The 19859-nt window shown below is 46.4% G+C and overlaps 1 protein-coding gene and 1 long non-coding RNA gene across 5 annotated transcripts; one reads left to right on the top strand and one right to left on the bottom strand.

The window, feature by feature from the left end:
* Positions 1-10080: 10080 nt before the first annotated feature.
* On the bottom strand, positions 10081-12901 carry LOC111840649 (uncharacterized). 3 transcript variants are annotated; one of them, XR_011992320.1, is made up of 5 exons: positions 12488-12901; positions 12248-12308; positions 11510-11714; positions 10989-11108; positions 10081-10911 (listed from the first exon to the last, which is right to left on the bottom strand). It is a non-coding gene; the product is annotated as an uncharacterized lncRNA (long non-coding RNA). The 3 variants fall into 3 exon arrangements; XR_011992316.1 differs by having other exon boundaries at positions 10081-11108; XR_011992319.1 differs by lacking the exon at positions 12248-12308 and having other exon boundaries at positions 10081-11108.
* Positions 12902-12914: 13 nt separating this feature from the next.
* Positions 12915-18281, top strand: rnpc3 (RNA-binding region (RNP1, RRM) containing 3). Of its 2 annotated transcripts, none has more exons than XM_023805661.2 (15): positions 12915-13285; positions 13373-13420; positions 13516-13625; positions 13710-13799; positions 13979-14090; positions 14281-14349; positions 14433-14569; positions 14710-14835; positions 15139-15290; positions 15508-15678; positions 16316-16410; positions 16555-16613; positions 16709-16841; positions 17228-17300; positions 18204-18281. In XM_023805661.2, the coding sequence occupies exons 1-14, from the start codon at positions 13121-13123 to the stop codon at positions 17294-17296; spliced, it is 1536 nt and encodes a 511-aa protein (XP_023661429.1). In that variant the 5' UTR covers positions 12915-13120; the 3' UTR covers positions 17297-17300; positions 18204-18281. The 2 variants fall into 2 exon arrangements, with proteins under 2 accessions (XP_023661429.1, XP_023661427.1); XM_023805659.2 differs by having other exon boundaries at positions 17618-18281.
* Positions 18282-19859: the final 1578 nt, after the last annotated feature.

Below are 19859 nucleotides of genomic sequence, written 5' to 3'. Positions count from 1 at the left end.
AAGGAGAAACTCAGGGTTTCACTGCACACATTTACAGTATAATTCACTTAAGCCCATGAGAAGGAGACAGGAATTGGCTCGGCGCAGCACTATGTGAGGTCGGCTTTTACATCAGGCCTCATTCAGACACGGATAAACTGTCTCACACCGCTCTGAAGGGCTTCATCACACCTTCAGCAGCACCGTGTGTGTGTTGGTGCCCGCTCCCAACTGTCTAGCAGTCGGGGGCCTCCAGCATTCCCTCCCCTCGAGGCAAAGGGGGGGTGGGGGTGTCTGCTCCACCCAGGAAGGGTGGAAGAAGCCGGTTTGGGGCGTAGCGAGCGATTGGGCCTCTGCCAGCTAGGAATGGTGTTTAGGCATTCTGTATGAGCCTATCCAGACACACGTTCCGAGGCCGCGTGGTAACTACAGTGATGATGCCACAGCGATGATGCCACAGCGATGATGCCACAGTGATGATGCCACAGTGATGATGTCACAGTGATGATGCCACAGTGATGATGCCACAGTGATGATGTCACAGTGATGATGCCACAGCGATGATGCCACAGTGATGATGCCACAGCGATGATGCCACAGTGATGATCTTTGCACATGCACAGTTGCAGTTCCTGATAAGATGGCCCAAGAGGTCAAGCCAAATCAGTCCCAGATGGTGCTTCCTTTCCACATGATCCATCAGGAGCCACTGAGAAGCTGGGACTAGTGGCTGAAGATCCAGACCCTTTGTGGGTGGGTGGCCTGACCCCAGGGAGGGGGAGAAGGGCGGGCAGTGGGTGGGGGGAGTGAGCACTGACGTTCCAGAAGGAGCAGGTCACGACAAGCCGGTGAGTTTCCATTCATCAAGTAGCTCAAGAGACTGAGGCAGGAGATGAGCGTTGCATGGTGTTTCCATTACTGATGGGGGGGGGGGGGGGGGTGAGCTTCTCATCCTGACAGCTGCAGAACTCAGAGCTCATGGCAGAAAGCAATTAAGATGTGTAATTAGATGTCAGCCCTATCCTTATAGTCATTTAAGTTTAAAAATCAGCAATGGCTGATGCTGGTAGCTAAGCAATTTTTTAAGTGGTAGAGTTTATACAAATAAACATTATTTTATACAGGTAAGCCAGTGCTTGGAATCACCCTGGATGTCCTTTGTTCAGAGCAGTGATAGTGATGGGACCCTGTATTCAGGAGCATATGGAGCTGCAGAACTGTAGCTTCTCCTCTGAATATCGCTGCTCCAGCCAATCAGAGAGCAGCACTGTACACATTTGTTTTATAGCCTCAGTAAGGTGTTCCAACATGAATCCTACCTGACACTTAAAGTTTCTGCAGTGGAAATCCCCAAAGGCATTAACGTGTGATCGCTGCAGCTTTACATGTACATACAGGAAGAGGAATAGACCCTCCAGTGCATCACAGTCCAGTGCTATCTGCCCATTAATTGCACATATAACATAACTAATTTATTATTCTTATCTTTACATATTTATTTTTCTATTATCACAACATTCAATTTCTTCAGGATATTTTATGCACTGTGTACTCTTTAAATTTGTTTGCACTGCGTTTACTTATTTGCACAGTGTGTACTGTGTTTGGCACAATATGTATGTTGGTCTGTACATGTTCTTGCTTCTGAATGCACCAGAATTTCCCCCCCAGGATCAATGAAGTCCATCTTAATCTCATAAACACACTGTGTCTCATTTCATTGCTGTTATTTTGAATGCACCTTGAATCGTATTAAATGTACAAAAGCTGAACACTGCAGTGCATTATGGGAAATGTTACAAAGTCACTTCACTCTTAATCCTAATTCATCCTTTTGGAATTTGTGCTTCCAGCTAAAGGGTGGTTACAAACTTCTTCTTGGGTACAGAAATCAAAGGCTGTAAACCAAGATGGGACAAAGATGGAGAATGCCATATCCCACAATGGATAAATCACCCAGGAGCCAGACTTAGGACATGCATCCTGAGATTTTTCATGAGTTTTCTCCTATGGTCCATCCTACACAGATATGGACAGAGCAGTCATGGCTCTAAGGCTTCAGGTTGCAGAAACCCTAACTGGATAAGTGGTTTCTGGAAAAAAAAACAGATGAATAGCCAATCAAACAGTAACATTGTGGCTTAAATCATGGTGGTTGATGTTATAATACAAGTGGACCCCTATCATAAGGAGCAGCTGGTGAATGTGAATTCTACCTGGCTGGTGTAATGATTCTTGTGGATGCACATCTGTCCTGGCTAATATATGTGGATACGGTGCTAATTGTGTGACTGCTAATTCACAATCCTGCTGTAGAGAAAAAGGCAGCCAATCTGACCCAAGATTCTCTCACAAGACATGAAAGAGAAATGCCTACAGGGTTATGTACTGTTGGTATATAATTGAAAACAGGGAGCTAGGTGATGAAAAACAGCGAGCCATCAAAAAAGACTCTTTATTGTCAATACCTTTGCTTTTATAATTATTGTTATTATTAGAAAATAATGCTTGCAGTTAGATGCCAAATATGATCCATAATGTCTGAAACTACAGAGTATAACTAATCAAAAATCTAATTTTGTGTATGTATGCAGGGCATTTCTTACAGCTAAAATTAAGAGACCACAGCAAAAATTTCAGTTTCACTAATTTTTCAACTTATGGATATATGCCTGTCTGAAATATACATTTTTTGCAAACTCCAGCCTGGCTCTTCCCTGCTTCTCATTGATGAACGGCTTCTTTACTTGCTTTATGGGGCTTTATGGGCTTCTAGGAATCCTAACAGTCCTAATTGTCTTAGCAGTGCACTTCACCCCACTTAATGTTCCCCATTCCTTTTGAAGGTAACTTGATGTCATCCTCCGATTTATGAGGCACTCTGATAAGTTGACAGTCATCTCTGGCATTAGAGAGTCACTTCCACCCTCTACCTGGCTGCTCATTCCCAGTGTCTCCTGCTTCGCCTTGTTCTTGTGTACTGCAGTCTTAGAAACTTTGAGCCTGGAAGCAGCCTGCCGCTTAGTGTAGCCTTCTGCCAGCAGAACCAGGATTAAACCAGGATTTAAGAATGCAGATTCTTAAAAATGAAGTGGTCTCTTAATTTTTTGCAGAGCTGTATTTTTATGTGCATTCATATAAGCCCTTTTAGAAAGTCATTTCTGATTCTGAAGATTTTTTTTGTTTGGTCTAAATGCCTCAGCAATGAGGAGGTAAGGAGCATGCACTGATTACAGCACGCTGCCACACCCACTACAGACCAAAGCACCTCAGGAACGAGAACCTGAGTGCAGCCATGCGATACCTCAGCACCACACTAGACCAAATGAACCAGTTTAAGCTTCCCCCCCCCCAGTGGCTGAAGAGCCAATCCTGCCACCAACCCCCAAGCTTTCCCCTGTAAGTTGGAGGACTTCATTATAGGGCTTGAAGTAGATTAACATCATAACCAGGATGGAGCAACTGCAGGTTAAGGGCCTTGCTCAAGGGCTCAACAGAGTAGGATCACTCTAGGGATTCACAGGATTTGAACCAGCGACCTTCCTGTTACTGGCACGGATCCCCAGCCTCAGAGCCACCACTCCACCCTCAGCAATGACACAGCAAAAAAAGACAAGAAACTGTGAGCCGCACAGGTAAAATGCGAGACTTCACATCTCTGCAAATCCAGTGATAGCTGGTGGCACCATAATGTTCTTTTTTGATCAGTAGCTTCTTCAAACATAACTGACAGAACTTCATACTGCAGTGCTCATAATTATAGATACATCCACGGGGTAACTTAGCAAGTCAGTTTTACCCTATACTATAAACATCTGAACACGAGTTGATGACACTCTCCATCCATACCCTCTCCATACCTGCCCTCTCCATACCTGCCCTCTCCATACCTGCCCTCTCCATACCTGCCCTCTCCATACCTGCCCTCTCCATACCTGCCGTCTCCATTCATACCCTCTCCATACCTGCCCTCTTCATACCTGCTCTCTCCATACCTGCCGTCTCCATCCATACCCTCTCCATACCTGCCCTTTTCATACCTGCTCTTGGTCGGATGCCGTAAACGTGCCCTCGGCATTCCATACCTGCCCTCTTCATACCTGCTCTCTCCATCCATACCCTCTCCATACCTGCCCTTTTCATACCTGCTCTTGGTCGGATGCCGTAAACGTGCCCTCGGCATTCCATACCTGCCCTCTTCATACCTGCTCTCTCCATCCATACCCTCTCCATACCTGCCCTCTTCATACCTGCTCTCTCCATACCTGCCGTCTCCATCCATACCCTCTCCATACCTGCCCTCTTCATACCTGCTCTCTCCATACCTGCCGTCTCCATCCATACCCTCTTCATACCTGCTCTCTCCATCCATGCCCTCTCCATACCTGCCCTCTCCATACCTGCTCTTGGTCGGATGCCGTAAACGTGCCCTCGGCATTCCATACCTGCCCTCTTCATACCTGCTCTCTCCATCCATACCCTCTCCATACCTGCCCTCTTCATACCTGCTCTCTCCATACCTGTCGTCTCCATCCATACCCTCTTCATACCTGCTCTCTCCATACCTGCCGTCTCCATCCATACCCTCTCCATACCTGCTCTCTCCATCCATACCCTCTCCATACCTGCTCTCTCCATCCATGCCCTCTCCAAACCTGCCCTCTCCATACCTGCTCTTGGTTGGATGCCGTAAACGTGCCCTCGGCATTCCATGCCTGCCCCGGCATCTCTCCGACTTGCTTGCTGCCCCATCCCTCTTGCCCTGATAACACCTGTGACACCTGAGCTATGTGCCGCAGGCCTGGGCTGCCCTGCCACCTGGGGGAGATTTATGGGGTGCAGGCCGAGCGAGACCTGAAGCCGGCTGCTTCTGCAGCTGCCCACCTGACATCACACATGCCCCATAAGCCTTTTATAAACCTTTCACAAGCCTTTTAGAAACCTTGCTACAAGGTCTCTGAGGAGAACCTCTCCTCACATTCAGAAGCTACTACCAGCAAAACTTTGAGAACATCTTTGAGTAGAATCCGGACCTAGTAAGTGATGGACAACTAGAATCTTCTCTTTAACTGAAAGATTCATCCCTGCCATTTCAGATGAACATATGAGCATCGTGACCAGATTTCCACCTCAGGTTAAATCGAGTTCTGGTATAGCTGTGGTAGCGGGGAAAAATGGACAAAAACACAAGTGATGAAAGTACAGATCTCCATGTAGTCACCTAAAAATAATCACACTCTGAAATCAGGTGAGGATTGGCTCTCGCCCTTGAAAATACCTGCAAGATCATTGACCAATATACCACTTATCATTTTCCTGGCTGATACTGTATACAAACTTAAAATGTCACATGTCTGTGTGTATGTGCACAGATCACTTTTTGAGACATTTTCCATTTGCATAACCTCAATTTTATAAAAATCTGTGAATGCAAACAAAAAACTAAAAATTCCAGAAGTCTATTTTGTGTGGTTGAATGAATGGTCCCCACAAAGATGTGAATACAGGTGTGTGTGTGTGTGCATGTGTGTGCATATGAGACAGCTCTCATAGGACATTAGAGATCACATTAATTAAGACACAAATTCAATCTCCTCCTCATTTCCATCATTTATGTATCTCAAACTGTTTGCTGACAGGTAATAACTTCATGCCCAAAATGCCACCAAGCAGGTCATTCAGGGAAGCAGAGGATGTTGGAGATCTCTGTCAAATTGATAGCAAGGATTCAGGAACACGCCACCAAACGGGATTTGCCGGACACTGGGTGGAGGTGGCATTTTGTCTGTAATTCAATCCTGAAAACCCTGAAGATTGATTCTTCGTGTTCAGTGATGTTCTCCTAATGTTACCCATTAGCTCTTTTCAAACGCTTTATTAATTTTAATTGACTTTTATCAGATGATACAGATCTGTACATTTGTGATGTTTCTGTAGAATTCGCAGTGAAAATGTGGCCAAATGGAGTTTTAAGTTTCCAAGTGGATTATGAGGCTTTTAATGCAGTAAATGTACTACGACAGGTCTTGTAATGAAACCCCCCCCCCCCCCCCCCCGTTCCTCGCCGTAGTTGCCCAGTTTGATGGGCACAAAGTCTTATTTTGGTCACGTTTGGTGGCCCGGATGTGAGAATTTCTACTGTAACTGGCAGCAGTAAATGCAAGACAGAATATTTAGGTCCTAGAAGACGAGGTGTATGACAGTGTTGAAAGGGGCAGCGGTTCTCTAGTGGACCTGACCGTTGGGCTCTAACATGTTAGAGAGTTTTGGTCAGTGCCACTGGGACATTTCTGTGCTTTGGTACCAAAACACTGATGCTCCATAGGAAGGACTGCAGACCATGGCTTATATGACTCATGGAGGGGGGGTCTGTCCTGTGCCAGTGTGGTCCGGGGACACCCATTAAAGGGGGGGGGGGAGGATGGGCTTGGAGCTGCTCCATTCAGGCAAACGGTGCTTACAGAGCAGACAGGACATGCATGTGACAGCATCACGGATGGCAGGACCAAAGAGGCTTCTGCAGCGTAGCACGTCTTTAATAGCTGTTCACTTCTACACCCAGGCTTCTTTGCTACTGTAACTCTCACACTGGAAGCATCAAGGAGTCCGCAGCCTCCATGCTGCTCCAGCGGCATCAGCTGCAGTTGGAGCCTCAAAGTCGCTCATTTTGATCGGGAAGTCACTCTGAATCCTTTATGGAAGCTCCATTCCATTAAAAGGACGTTCCTGACCTGCCGTGCTGTCCGCCTCTTGTCTGTTCACCGCCACACGGGTTCATTAGCATTCAATGTCTCAGCGTGGGGATTAAGAGACGCTTAGGTTTGTTCACTTTGAAGATGAGCAGCTTTGTTTTGTAGGGCTGCTTATCATTTGAAAGCTGCTTCATTACCCCCTTGGCCCAGCCACCAGCTGTTAGATGATGCCCTCAGCCTCTTCGGGGTGGATTCCCCGCTTCCCTGTGGGTGTGTATGACCTGCTCTCCCCCCCATATGCTTTCTTAAATCAATATAAATGAGCTAAGATAGCAGATCTGCATACAAAGGGCAGTGAGGACTGAGGGGAATATTCTGTCCTTTTTGCTAATCTGACATTCGCAGTTTCTGTTATTGCCAAATTGGCCTTGAAGAATTTAATGGGAATATTTTTGGAGCTTGCTGGAGGATTGCAAAGACTCGGAGATGATGTGTAATCCGAAAACATATAAACAATACTCAAAACGATATCGGTGACAAATAATACTTGTTCACGTAAGTGCGTACCGTATCTTTAATATTAAAAGTCTTGGGTTGGGCACGCTGTGCATCTTTGTCTCTGTAACCAGCCTCACTCTCATGTTAGCTGTCTCTGTGAGCGTGGAATCTCGCATTTCTCACGGTAACTTTTCAACTTTTCAGTGCCGTTAATTTTGCATTTTTAATAATGGCCCCAAGTATCGTCATAGACCCCACGCTACAGTGAACGTTCGTTGCGGAAATGACCCCCAAACTATAATGCTATTGGCTGCCCTCTCACTGGGTTTAAGTTCAGAACCCTGTTAACATAGGCCTGTAAGGTAAATATTGCAGATTACAGATTAGTCTAAGATACACTACCAAAAAAACCCAGATGTATAGTAAAAGTCTTGGATATTACTATAAATCACAGGGCTGTCAGATGCATGATTTTTAAACAGGAAAAAGTAAGCGGTCTGCAGTCATTTTTAAATGGAAAAACACCTTCACTGCTTAATGGAATGGCTGCACTCCCGGTCAGGTGGTGTGTAAGTAGTTTTCTAATTTGTGTGCAGCCCGACACCCCCTCATTTACTCCCCCACCAAACAGCAGCATCAGTCGTCTGATGGGCCGATGCATGCGGAGCGCCAGTCCCACAGTCCCGCGCTTGTGTAGGAAGCCTGTCGCTCCTGCCTCCTACCGCCAGTCACCATCACAGCCGTAACGTCACAGACACAGAAAACCCCATCAGACACCCTGCACGTCTGCAAGATTTGGCTTCTGTGGGGGCGGCGTGTGGCCCAGCGGTTTAGGATGCTGTACTTATGATCGGAAGGTTGCTGGTTCAACTCCCATGGTCGGCAGTGTGATTTCACTGTTGGGCCCTTGAGCAAAGCCCTTAACCCCCAACTGTTCTAGAGATTGGCTGACCCTGCCTTCTCAAACATGTATGTCACTAAATATCTGCAGCTCCTCTGACTGGTACATTGTGGATTGTAAGTAGACACCTGCCTCAGAGAGGACATGTGGTTAAAGGCTGCTCTCTCTTTATAAGCTATTTTAAAGGCTCTTAAGCACTGTGGTCCAGACACGATGATGTAAGAGGCTCACTGTCTCGGGGGGCCTTCTCGGGCCTCTCTCACCTCCCTCGGTGAGACTGGGAGTGTGTCGGGGGCTCCAGGAGCAGCAGAGCTGGGGCCCCCACAAGGTTTCCCTGCGTCTGAGTCGAGGGAAACCCCATTCTCCACTGAAAGGTGGAACACCTGTGTCGTTACAGCCGGCACCCTGCGATAAGGACTCAAGCAAAAAATGTATACACTGAAAAACTATGTAGTGCCTTTGTGATATATGTCCTGAATTTAGCTTGGCTTACATATATCTCATGCCTGGCTGATAATTGGTTTCTGGGTTTCATATACATACGTTTAAGATATAGTAACATTTAATGTAAAGCACATGATCAGCATGGATTGCCCACAAAAACCAAATGTTAGTTACACAAATGCCTTGGTTAGGAACAGCATTGTGGCTGTTAGTAACGGACGCTGTCGCACGCTTTGCCTTTTCTGTTCCCCTGACACCTGCGGGTGGTTACAGGGTCGCAGCTCTGTGGGTCAGGGTGCACTGCTGTCAGTATTCCTGGCCCAAACAGGGCAGTAGGCTCGTGAGGGTGGGATCCCGGGCTCACACCGCAGCCCTCTCCCCAATGACTTCCTCAGAAGCTGTTTGTCTTTGAAATTCTGAGCTCTTCCCAACATCTGCTGGACACATGTCTCCTTGCCAGAAGGGTTCCGCTAGCCGCTCAGTGATGCTAATGCCGAGTCTTGAGTCTCTTGACGCTTTCTCTCTGCTCAGAGTAGGCCTTCGTGTAACCTTTTCAATCTATTCTGGACCGAAAGGGATAATGGGCTTTTAAGACAGCTGTTTATGCACCATTTACATGGCCTATAAAGCCATATATAACTTATTTTGCAAGCTAGTATTGATATAACCGAAAGAACATCGTTGGAGAAATGCGTTTCACAAGAGGTTACCTCGGTGTCCTCTAATACATTTATTTTAGGCAAAAACCTCACATCTCCTGGCTTGATTACCATCTAAAATCTGTAAACCTGTCATTAATTACAAATGGGCCGGGTACTTTCGGCAGGGATTATGCAAAGTGCTTTGACACAGTGTAATGTTGTGCTATACAAATAAAATTGAACTGAATGGAAATACTCGCCTGTGAGCCCTTTCCTTCTCCTCAGGCACCATGTACATATGCTCATGTGACACCAGCTACAGACCAAGATGGTGTCCTCCTCTTCGGATGGAGCCTGTAGGTCCAGTGATTAACACACAGCACAAGACAGAAAGCAGACCTTCAACCAGCTTGGGGTTCAGGTTTCATGGTAAAATTACCAAATGTGAGCAGCCAACACTTGGCTAACAGTAGCTTTAGAGACAAACGCAAAACACTTAACTTTTAACTAGGTGTCTGTTTGGACAAATTCCAGGAGCGGAGTGTCAGTGACACCAATAAACTGTCTTAGTTTCCAGCAGAATGGATTGAGATGTTGGCAGGTGTCCCGGTCCTCTCAGAGCACTGAAACCACAGATGTAGATTATGAAGAGTTTTATACTCTCAGGTAATAGACACTAACTGAGAAATCAACAGCCTGATGTGTGCCCCTATCACAAAGGTGCCAAGTGACCCAGCAAACCTTTAAACTCAAACGCAATTTCCAGTCAAGCATTGAAAGTCCAGTGACACAAATCTGTGTCTGCACTTACGGGATGCTTACAGTAACCGCGTTGCCTGCCAAGCAACTACTCAGAAAGCCGCAGGTGCACCAGCGTCGCAAAGTCAGCCGCTTTCAGAAGAAAGAACTGAGAAATGGTGGGACATCCATTTTTTATTGGGGCATGGTGATAAAGCAGTTACTGTAGATTATAAATCATTATGCTCCAAACTGGTGCATGTAAAAATGATAATAATGCTGGAAAAGAATTAAACAATGGTGAAATAAAAGAGCAGGACCCTTGTAAGGTTCACCACAGATATGATGGCACTGTTGATGATTAAATTCTGGGAGGCCAGTGTTTGCCAGTGGCCAGTGTCTCTCCAGCAGTCAGCTGCACCTGGAATCTGCTGAACGGTTTGCAGATTGATGTATTCATTGTTCTGCTGGGTTCCTCCTGAGCACCATGAGCTGGGGCAGCATGGCTCTCCGCAGACCGCCCACATGCTCCCTGTGTCCTGAAGTCTCACTGCCTCACTGCCATGTTGAATACCCTCCCTACTCCCCCCCCCCACCCAACCGTGCTGCCTTCAGCTTTGCTCAGTTCGGACTCTTTCCAGGCAGTTTTGGTTAATTTATTTCCCATCACTGCTCTGTAAAGCGGACATGAGCGCTTGCATGATGGGCTCACTGTGAAATGTAGGTAGGCCTGTGGGATCCTCATCTCCTGCAGAACGGGAAAATCATATAGTAGTCTGTAGGCTTCCTGGAGACCAGGGTTGCATAACTAGAGTCAATAAGAGCTGGAATCCGGAAGCTTCTGGAAAATTCCTTTTAATCAGCACCTGATGACCACTAGAAAATCCTGACTCACTCTATTAATATTGGCTTCAATAAAGCAATGACAGGTTGAGGTGGAGCAAAGAGCAGCAGAGACTGGTGGAACGAGGCCACTGCTGTGTGGAGCTCGACAAACGGCGTCGTGTGCAGCACGTTGCTGTGTGAGGGACAGTGAAACCCCACATCACCAGCCAGAATGTGATGGGCTGCTGATAACAGAAGAGCTTCACTTACAGTAACTGCAAAGCTGGGGGGAAATGGAAGTGAGAATCGCCCTGAGAGAGACCGAATGCCAGGATCCTGGACACATCGCAGCCATGGAAAGGAGATCTGAACATCATACGGGCTTCAAGTCTGAATAGTGGAGACAAGGACACTTGTCTTGATGTTTTTGGCAGGAGCTACATTCTAAAGGGATCTTAAATATCACAGAAAACTGGTCAGATTAAACTTATTAGGGGTTCAAACAGTGTTAGCTGCAGGATCCCTTTTGTATGTACTATTGTTTTTACATTAAGGAACTTTTGGATGTTCAGCAAATAGGACATAATTGCAGTGTGTCAGTATGAATGATGTTTAGTCCTCAGTGACACATCAGAGATACCTGATGTCAGCTGAGAATAAAACTCTTTTATGTCTGCCTGACCTTTGCTGGCCGGCTGACAGCGACGGGCACATTAACGGCTGCTCCCTCTCCATAAATCTAACCGCTGGCTTCTCAGTTTGAATAAAATGACTGCTGTTCTGCCCCTTACCTGCGAAATTTCAGAGCCGGTCAGCCTGAAAAGGACCATTGTTTGCCCTGGCAAGGAATGCTCCGGGTTGTTCCGTGAAGAAAAGGTTTCATTTGCTCAGGAATTTCGAGGCTCCTTGGCGATAGTGGTGGATGAAGCAGATTGAACCAGAGGCTTTGCTTCATATATAAAGTAAAAGGTGATGCTTCAGCATTTACAACCAGAACTGTGAGAAATGTGAAAAATTTTATTACATATTTTTAAGGTAGAAATCTAGGCAAAAGATAAACAGAAGAAAGAGGCCTAAGACTGCAGATTAATGTGCGTGAAAAAGCCACTGATAAGTGCCCTACTGACTGAATGAAAGGTCATCTTTAACCCAGCTAATCAAACACACACTGCAATAATACACACTGCAATAAGCACCACGGCCACTGGAATAATTAAATTCTTTGGCTGTTTTGTTTTGTCTTACTTGTAAGTTTATTTGCTTTATAAATGGTTAAAATTAGGACATTTTAATATAAACGAATGTGTAATTTGAAATGTTTAATGAAATACACCGAATACAAGTGAATTACAGCAGAGACAGTGAGGAGCCTGTCCAGTGTTTACTGCTCACATACAGTACAGCTGCCCCTTGGCCATGTCTTCCGCTGGGCTCTGTTTTTAATACTCCCCCCCCCGCTGAGTGAGACGTTGTTACCCCTCTGTGTCAGGCCACTAGCTGTGCTCTGGTGCTGTCTTTGCTGTACTTACACTCAGACTGTGAGGCACATTCCACGTGGGGTTTGAACACTGCCAGTGCAGCCACTGCTCTCTGTGTGCACAAGTGTTATTGCAAGCCACTCAGCTTTATTAAGCACTGTCTCTATCTTTAGGAGAATATTTAAAGGGTGATATATTTAATCACGTGTTTGGTTAGGCTGATAAGAAAAAACCTCAAAATCACAGATTCATATCAAGCCTAGATGATCAGAGAAGCAGGCTTTTGTTTACCTTCGTGCTCATTCTTCTGTTTGTCACCAAACACCACACCTGCGAAAAAAAGCTATTCACAACACGTTTTGCTAGTTAAGATTTCTCCAAAATTTTAAATCCTTTTCTGCTGCTCATGGTGACCTCTAGCGGTTGAGAATAGAAATTTACATAGTAATAATATCGCCCCCTTCAAAACAAGATAATAACTATTTAGGTACACTACTAGATATTTAACAATATGCACTATACATTCACACCTTATAAGAACTATTGTTAAGTTAAGGGTAAAACTAGTATTTATTTCCAGTATCGAATGAAATTCATTGATTGTTATACTGTATTTAAATGTACAATCAGAAATGATCTGAACCGGAAGTAAACTTAAGACGAACATCATCGATGGGCGTATATTATCTGACTGACCAATCATAAATGGTCTTTACCGGAAGTACATTTATAGGCGGAAAGTCGGAGACTATCGTATTAAGATAGATTTGTTCGCTATAGCTGAAGATGCTGGTTGGTTATTATACGGTGTTGCGAGTCTTCATCTGTAAAGTGACGTATTTCAGTTAGATGAACGTTATTCGCGGTTATATACTCAGTTCCTGTTTGCAGCATTAGCCAGTTTTAACTAATAGCACCGCTGTGATGGATCAATGTGCAGACCAAGACGGCGATCCGGTCCAGACCCGGCGCAGTAAGACTCTCATCATACGGCACCTTCCTTCGGAGCTGAGCCGGGACGAAAAGGAGGATTTGCTGAGATACTTTGGGGCGGTGTCAGTGAGAGTCTTCTCCGATAGGGGACTGCTGGTGTGTCGGACCCCCTGCCGCCCGTGTCTCGCGTTGTTGTCCGTGTATCTGTTCTCAGTAGTCTAACGATGTCATTGTTTTGCGCAGAAACACACCGCCTTTGCCAGCTTCGCCAGCGAGAAGTCCGCAGCCAAGGTGGGTCCTGCTGAGATGCTCCCTGGTGTCACGTGCTCCTGTCACCAGCTGCCTGTCCCATTGTCGGTGACCTTGTGGCTCCGCTTTCTCCTCAGGCTCTCGGCAGGCTCCACCAGCTGAAAATCCTGAATCACACGCTGGTCGTACAGTTTGCGAAGGACCAGGACGCCGTCACCGTGCTGAAAAACCCCCCAGTTTCGGACAGGTACAAAAGTGAAACTTCGGCGCAGGTTTGTAGGACTTAACGGAGCTTTTTAAGTCCCTTTTTAAACCCCCTGTCTCACACCAGCTTAACTAAGGAGAAGGATGTGAAGGAGAAGAAAGACGGACAGCAGCCCAGCGCTCCGTTAATAGAAACCGGAGCGGCCCCCAGCCTTGGGTGAGTGTGTAACTCCGAGTCCGAGATGCGCCGTATTCACCGGCTCTCATAAAGTTGCAATGTGTGACTGAGAACGTGTTTCTTAACCAACAGTTTAACGTCTTTGTTGGTAAACATTTTATGCATCTGCGTTTTGTAGTGGCTTGTTTCTGCTGTAATGTTGTGGTTTTCCCCTGCAGGCTGAAATTCCAGGTCAATCCCTCACTGAAGTATCTGTACCCACCTCCATCAGGCAGGATTCTGACCAACATCACGCATGCCCTCGTCAGTGTGCCCAAGTTTTATGTCCAAGTGGGTATATCCAGTTCATTTAAAAAAGATAAAGGGATTAGTATTTGTATTGTCACAGAGCAGCAAATTGTTATTTACTGGTATGTAGTCTGTTGTGTTTAAATGCTTTCAAAAAAAATAATCTCATTTTGGTTCATATAAAGTGGTATATAGTTTAAATCTGCATTAAGGGGCTCCTTTTAACATGCAGGTTCTTCACCTGATGAACAAGATGAATCTACTGTGTCCTTTTGGAGCCATAACTGCCGCCCCCCCTTTGGTACGAGGGCGCCGTCACCCCAAGCCACTGTCGCTGTGCTGCCTGACGCGTGTTAAAAGCCGCTGGGTCTTCTGTGCCCCCAGTATGAGAGCGTTCCTGTGCAGCCGCCACCCATGCCCCCACTGCCCCCCGAGTACCCTCCCCTGCCGGAGGAGGAGATGGAGTTTTCCAGCGAGGAGGAGTCCGAGTATGAGAGTGAGGATGGGGAGGAGAAGGAGAGGTGAGCTTCAGAGGTGAATTTGTCATGCTGAGGAGGGATTTCTGTTTTGACGGATGTCATTACATAACATCTTTATATGACCCTGCTCTAACATCACCCTCCGCCTGCCCGCGCTCCGATGTGTCTGCCATCGCCCTCAGGATGGTCAGGATGATGGGCATCGTGAACCAACAGTGCAAACGGCTCCTGAGGACGAAACGATCTTCCACGAGGAAGAAACCCAAGCTGAAGGACCTCCTGTTTGCGCCCAAAGCAGACACACCCAGGTAAGATTGCATCTTGCCACGTGGACGGGATCCTCCCAGTGCTGATGGAGACTGTTGCTGGAAAATGGATGAGCGGCTGACTGTTACTCGTTTGGATGCTTGGATGAGTTACATCATGTGATGATCCTCTCTCAGTCATGCTCTCTGTGTCAGGTTGCTAGAAGCACTTTAAAATGACAACGGTGTGAAATGCTGTAATGTGTGATGTTTATGAGGGTGCTGATGACCAGAAGGGGCTGGGGTGTCTCCTCACCTTTTGGAGAGCATCTGGTCACTAAGTCGCTGGGCCTGTTGCTGTTTCAGTGGCCACGCCCCCGCTCTGCAGCCCTCGGACGTGTTCGAGCAGGCCCAGGCCCTCAGCCAGAAGAAGATCGAGTTCCACATCTCCGCTGACGTTTCGGAGCTCCTGGAAAGAGGAGCTGCGGCCCCGGCAGAGGAGCCCGAGGGGCCCGAAGGTGAGCGATTTCCCCTGGGGGCCTTCACATGGATAGGTATCCAAGTTCCCAGCCTGATGGAAAACCTTAATCAGCCCTCTGCTGATTCATCTTGACAGGCGGTGAGTCCATATGTGTGATTAATAAGTGGTTCAGTTTGAGTGGGAGTTAGTGGCTGTGCTGGTGAGCTCCCTGCGGTAGAGACTGGGCTAAGCATGGAGATCATTGTCTTCTCCAGTTGTTGTGGAAGAGGAGACCTTGACCTTGGAGCAGCCGGCTGACGGCTTCGGGAAGATCTACCCAGTGCCCCAAGTGGCGAAGGTGGAGGAGGACAGCGATGAGGACACTGAGGTCCCCTCTGACTTCATCTCCAGGAGAGAGCTGGAGAAAGGCAGACTCACCAAAGATGGTATCAGCCAGGGGTTTTGGTCAGGGTCTCTGATCCATACATCATGGGAAAAAATTAAGACACCACTCTAGATTTTATCTCCATTTTTAAATCCTGGTTTAATCCTGGTTCTGCTGACGGAAGGAAAATGAGCAGCAGGTTGCTTCCAGGCAGCAGTACACAGGAACAGTGTGAAGCAGGAGAGCCAATGTAGAGAGCCAAAGTAATTTTGTAATGCCAGAGATGACTGTCAACTTATCCGACAGTGCCTCATGAATCAGAGGATGACATCAAGTGACCTTCAAAAGGAATGGGAAACATTAAGTGCAGGTGTGACGTGCACTGCTAGGACAGTTTGTATCGGGCTCCTGGAAGCAGGACTGAAGTCCCATAAAGCAAAGAAGAAGCCCTTCATCAGAGAGAGAGAGTAGAACCAGGCGGCAAAAGTATATATATTATTCACAGAAGCTCACCCATAAATTGAGAAATGAGTGAAGCAAAAAATTGTGCTGTGGTCTCTTAATTTTTTTCCAGAGCTGTATGTGTGTGTGCGTATTCATATAAAAATTAAAAACAGTACAAATACACCTTCTGCTGCATTTTTCTGAAGATGGGGTACAAGATGTGTGAATGCTGCTTTTTCCTTTCATCTCAACAGAGATTAGGAGAATGTCCGTATTCAAAAACTATGAGCCTGGAGATCCAACATGTCGGCTGTACGTGAAGAACATAGCGAAGCAGGTGGAGGAGAAGGTGAGGCCCCGTTTCCCGCGTGACCGTCGCACTCTCACTTATTCTCTGCGATCCATGGTTTGTGTGTCTCATGAACATCTTTGCGATTCTCACCCTGTCCTCTAAAACGCTGCATCACCATTAATTGCTTTCTGTCCAATTCAGGACCTGAGGTACATCTATGGAAGATATGTGGACATGTCCTCAGAGACGGAGAGGAACATGTGAGTGCTGTGTCTGGTCACATGTCTGCCGGCAGGGACATGTCCGTTTTTGATGGTCCACCGCCGGAGAACATTTAGAGCAACTTGCTCCTCAGGTTTGACGTGGTGCTGATGAAGGAGGGCAGGATGAAGGGGCAGGCGTTTGTCGGGCTTCCGAGCGAGACGAGCGCAGCGAAAGCTCTGAGGGACACCAACGGATTCGTGCTGCAGGACAAGCCGCTCATCGTGGTATCCTTCACAATCTGGGTTTGTGTGTCTGTGCACGTGTGTGTCTGTGCACGTGTGTGTCTGTGCACGTGTGTGTCTGTGCACGTGTGTGTCTGTGTACCTGTGCCTCTGTATGTCTTTGTGTTTATCTATAGTGATGCTGCCATATTCCCGTAAATGTAGAGGACTGTCCAGAGCTGCTGGCTGTAATGCTGAGATTTGCTGTGTTCAGATGGTCACCTTTTCACACTCCATCAGTGTAACATCCTGCTTTTGAACAATCCTCTGCAGTGCAGTGACCCCAGGCGCTTAGGTGGGGGACCTGCAGGGCTGCAGATTTAAAGCTGCCTCTCCAGCTTCCCAGGGTCTAGCAGGAGGTTTGTAGATGTGGCCTTAACTCGTGGCAGCAATTTGCCAGGTCAGCCAGGCCGAAGGAGGCTCCCGGGGATCCGAGCAAGACCCAGAAACGGCGATGAGCAGGTGAGGAGGAAATAAGGATCTGTGTGGTGCCAGCAGCTGGCCCGTGCCGCGTCCCACACGGTGCGTGGGGCTTCACTGGTCCTGGGGCTTCACTTGTCCGGGGGCTTCACTTGTCCTGGGGCTTCACTGGTCCTGGGGCAGCTCACTCAACCATGCAGGCAGCTAATCGAACGTAACAGTAGAGGCTTCTCTGCCTGCTTGGTGGAAAAATGTTTTTTTTTTCTGTACATATTTGTGGTTATTTTTATTGTGTTGTGCTTCCTCCGAAGGCCTCGTTCCTTCCTGGTAACTTTGGTTTAATGTTTTGTTTGTTTAAGATATTAATGCCAAGTTACGGCCCTCTATTGTGGCTCAGCAGGACACTGTATCCTTCTGAGATGACATATCCTTTCAAAGGACTTTTTCTACTATCTACAAAATTCTGATGATCGTAGTTCATGTAATGTAACTTCCCATGCCATAGAAGTCAGCTTTTCAGTGCCTGAATGCTGTTGGAAATTTTAGCCAGATGTGTGTGTGGTGATGTATATGTACCTATATTAAGTGTGACAAAATCTTGTTTGACCTTGTGGGGATGTTTTTTTGGTCCCTCCAAAGCGTAACTCAGTTTTATAAACTCTGTGAAGGCAATCAAAAAACTTAAAATGCCCAAAGTCTTGTATTTTGTTTGCTTACTTATGGTTAAGGTTAGGGCTGGGTAGGGATTAGGGTTATGCCCATAGAAATGAATGGAGTGACCCACAAAGATATAGGTAACTGTGTGTCTGTGTTGTTCTTCCGCTTATGTGTTGAGAAACGTCTGCGATGAGGAGGCATCTCGTATTAGAGCACACACACACATGCATGCACACTCGCTCCTGCATCTGTGCTCTCTCTTTAATCTACCTCATCTCTCCCATTCAGCTTGTCCTGCGACGACCCTGTGAAGACAGCAGCTAGAGATGTAAAGTTTTTGTTCTTAAATAAACCCGGTTTTCCCAAGCTGTATCCATACTCTCTGTTTGCCCTGCCCTCGTCTTCTCAAGGTGTTTCAGCGTGGAGCTGTGACTCTCATGAGGGGGACACTGTCCCTTTAAGACTGAATTTAGAAGGAGAAAGCAAATTGAAATCCTAATCAGGCCTCAGCAGCTCAGCAACAGATGGTGGCATTAGCTATGGAAATCTGGAGAGAAGATCGAAAACAAGGAAGGAAACAAACCCAATAAAACTGGGCCCCAGGTGTGTGTGTGGGGGGGTGATCTCTCATGAAGGCCAACTGAATGCTGGGGCAGAATGTGGTGTCAGAAGCATGCGTGCTTGATTATGGAGTAATAAAGAAAATAATCTAGTGTAATGTTGGTGATGGGATGGTTGCTGTGGATTGATGTGTATGTGGGCGTGGCCTGTGACAATTTATGTTGAACTTTAATTGTAAATTGTGACAAAACCGGACGTACGGCGGCAAATTGGAAGCCATATTTTGAGACTACTTTAAAAACTGTAGAACATGCACTTGTTTTTGTTAAATCGCCTAACAAACAATTTTAAAATGTCGGCCGGCGTTATTAAACTAACTGCCTGGATTTGGAATCGAGGTCCATATTTCAAGACCCCTGCTTTAGAGAGGGCCATATATGTGGTAGAAGTGATTTGGTGCGTGATGCTTCACGAAAAAGCCGCCCCCCTGTTTTTAGAGCTTACTAAGATTAAACGTAATAGGTTCAGCCAGCAGCAGTTCTGGTGTTAGTAAGAGAGGTCAGAGGAGAATGGGCAGGCTTGTTAAAACTAACAGCACAACCAAAAATGCAGATAAGTCATGAACTAAATGCCACAAGGAAACATCCTGGCATTTTAATTCATGTTTTTGAAGAATTCGGGCTGCTTTGTAGGCTACAGTGGGTCCTGCCTGGAACTCGTTATCTCGTTATGTGTGTCTTGAAAAGTGGATTCTTCTGGGCACTAGTTATTTGTAAGCAGCTAACCAAGTCCTACTTGGTCCAAGCAAGGTGTACCTGGTGGTTGCTGAGATTATTTTTATTTTAGCTAAAAGACAGTGAGAAAAAGCAGAGCTGTAACCTCTACTCTCAGGGGGTGTAATGGAATTCCAGACACCTAAATATAATTTGCTAATTATCTCTAAATTAACTTTTACTATGTCTCTGAATGAATGATGGAATGAAATTACCCGCTGCTGGAATTATTCCGAAAGACAGCAATCTAGAGGCTGCCAGGGCAGTGTTGGTCATTGATGCCTGATCCTTTCTGGTTGTCCGTGGTTCTGAAGGTTCCCACCGATATGGATCTGAGAGCAGATGAACCATTTTACCTCACTTTATCTTCAAAGGAACCCCAGCATACTGGCTTTCATTTCAAATCAAATTAGACTTCTCAGATAATTACTAGTAATTTTGTTTGATCACTAATTTGCTATAACAACAGTAACATAAACTGCTGAAAAAATTGTGCCTATCTATATGAGATAAGGTACACTTTATTGACCCAATACAGACACAAGAGGGCAGTCTGATCCACATTTGCTCCCTTTGCTACGGCAGGAGCCCATGAGGAAGAAGAGCCCCT

Source organism: Paramormyrops kingsleyae, chromosome 1 (genome assembly GCF_048594095.1).
Source record: "Paramormyrops kingsleyae isolate MSU_618 chromosome 1, PKINGS_0.4, whole genome shotgun sequence".
NCBI classification, from domain to species: Eukaryota; Metazoa; Chordata; class Actinopteri; order Osteoglossiformes; family Mormyridae; genus Paramormyrops; species Paramormyrops kingsleyae.
The sequence above is the reverse complement of the archived record's forward strand: the minus strand, read 5'-3'. Positions and strand labels throughout refer to the sequence as shown.

What these genes read in the sequence shown, in the direction of transcription:
- rnpc3 (XM_023805661.2), top strand. Translation starts at nt 13,121, where the DNA reads ATGGATCAATGTGCAGACCAAGACGGCGATCCGGTCCAGACCCGGCGC. An exon ending in TCTCCGATAGGGGACTGCTG is followed by an intron (nt 13,286 to 13,372) that starts GTGTGTCGGACC and finishes TGTTTTGCGCAG; the next exon opens with AAACACACCGCCTTTGCCAG. An exon ending in TCAGAGACGGAGAGGAACAT is followed by an intron (nt 16,614 to 16,708) that starts GTGAGTGCTGTG and finishes CTTGCTCCTCAG; the next exon opens with GTTTGACGTGGTGCTGATGA.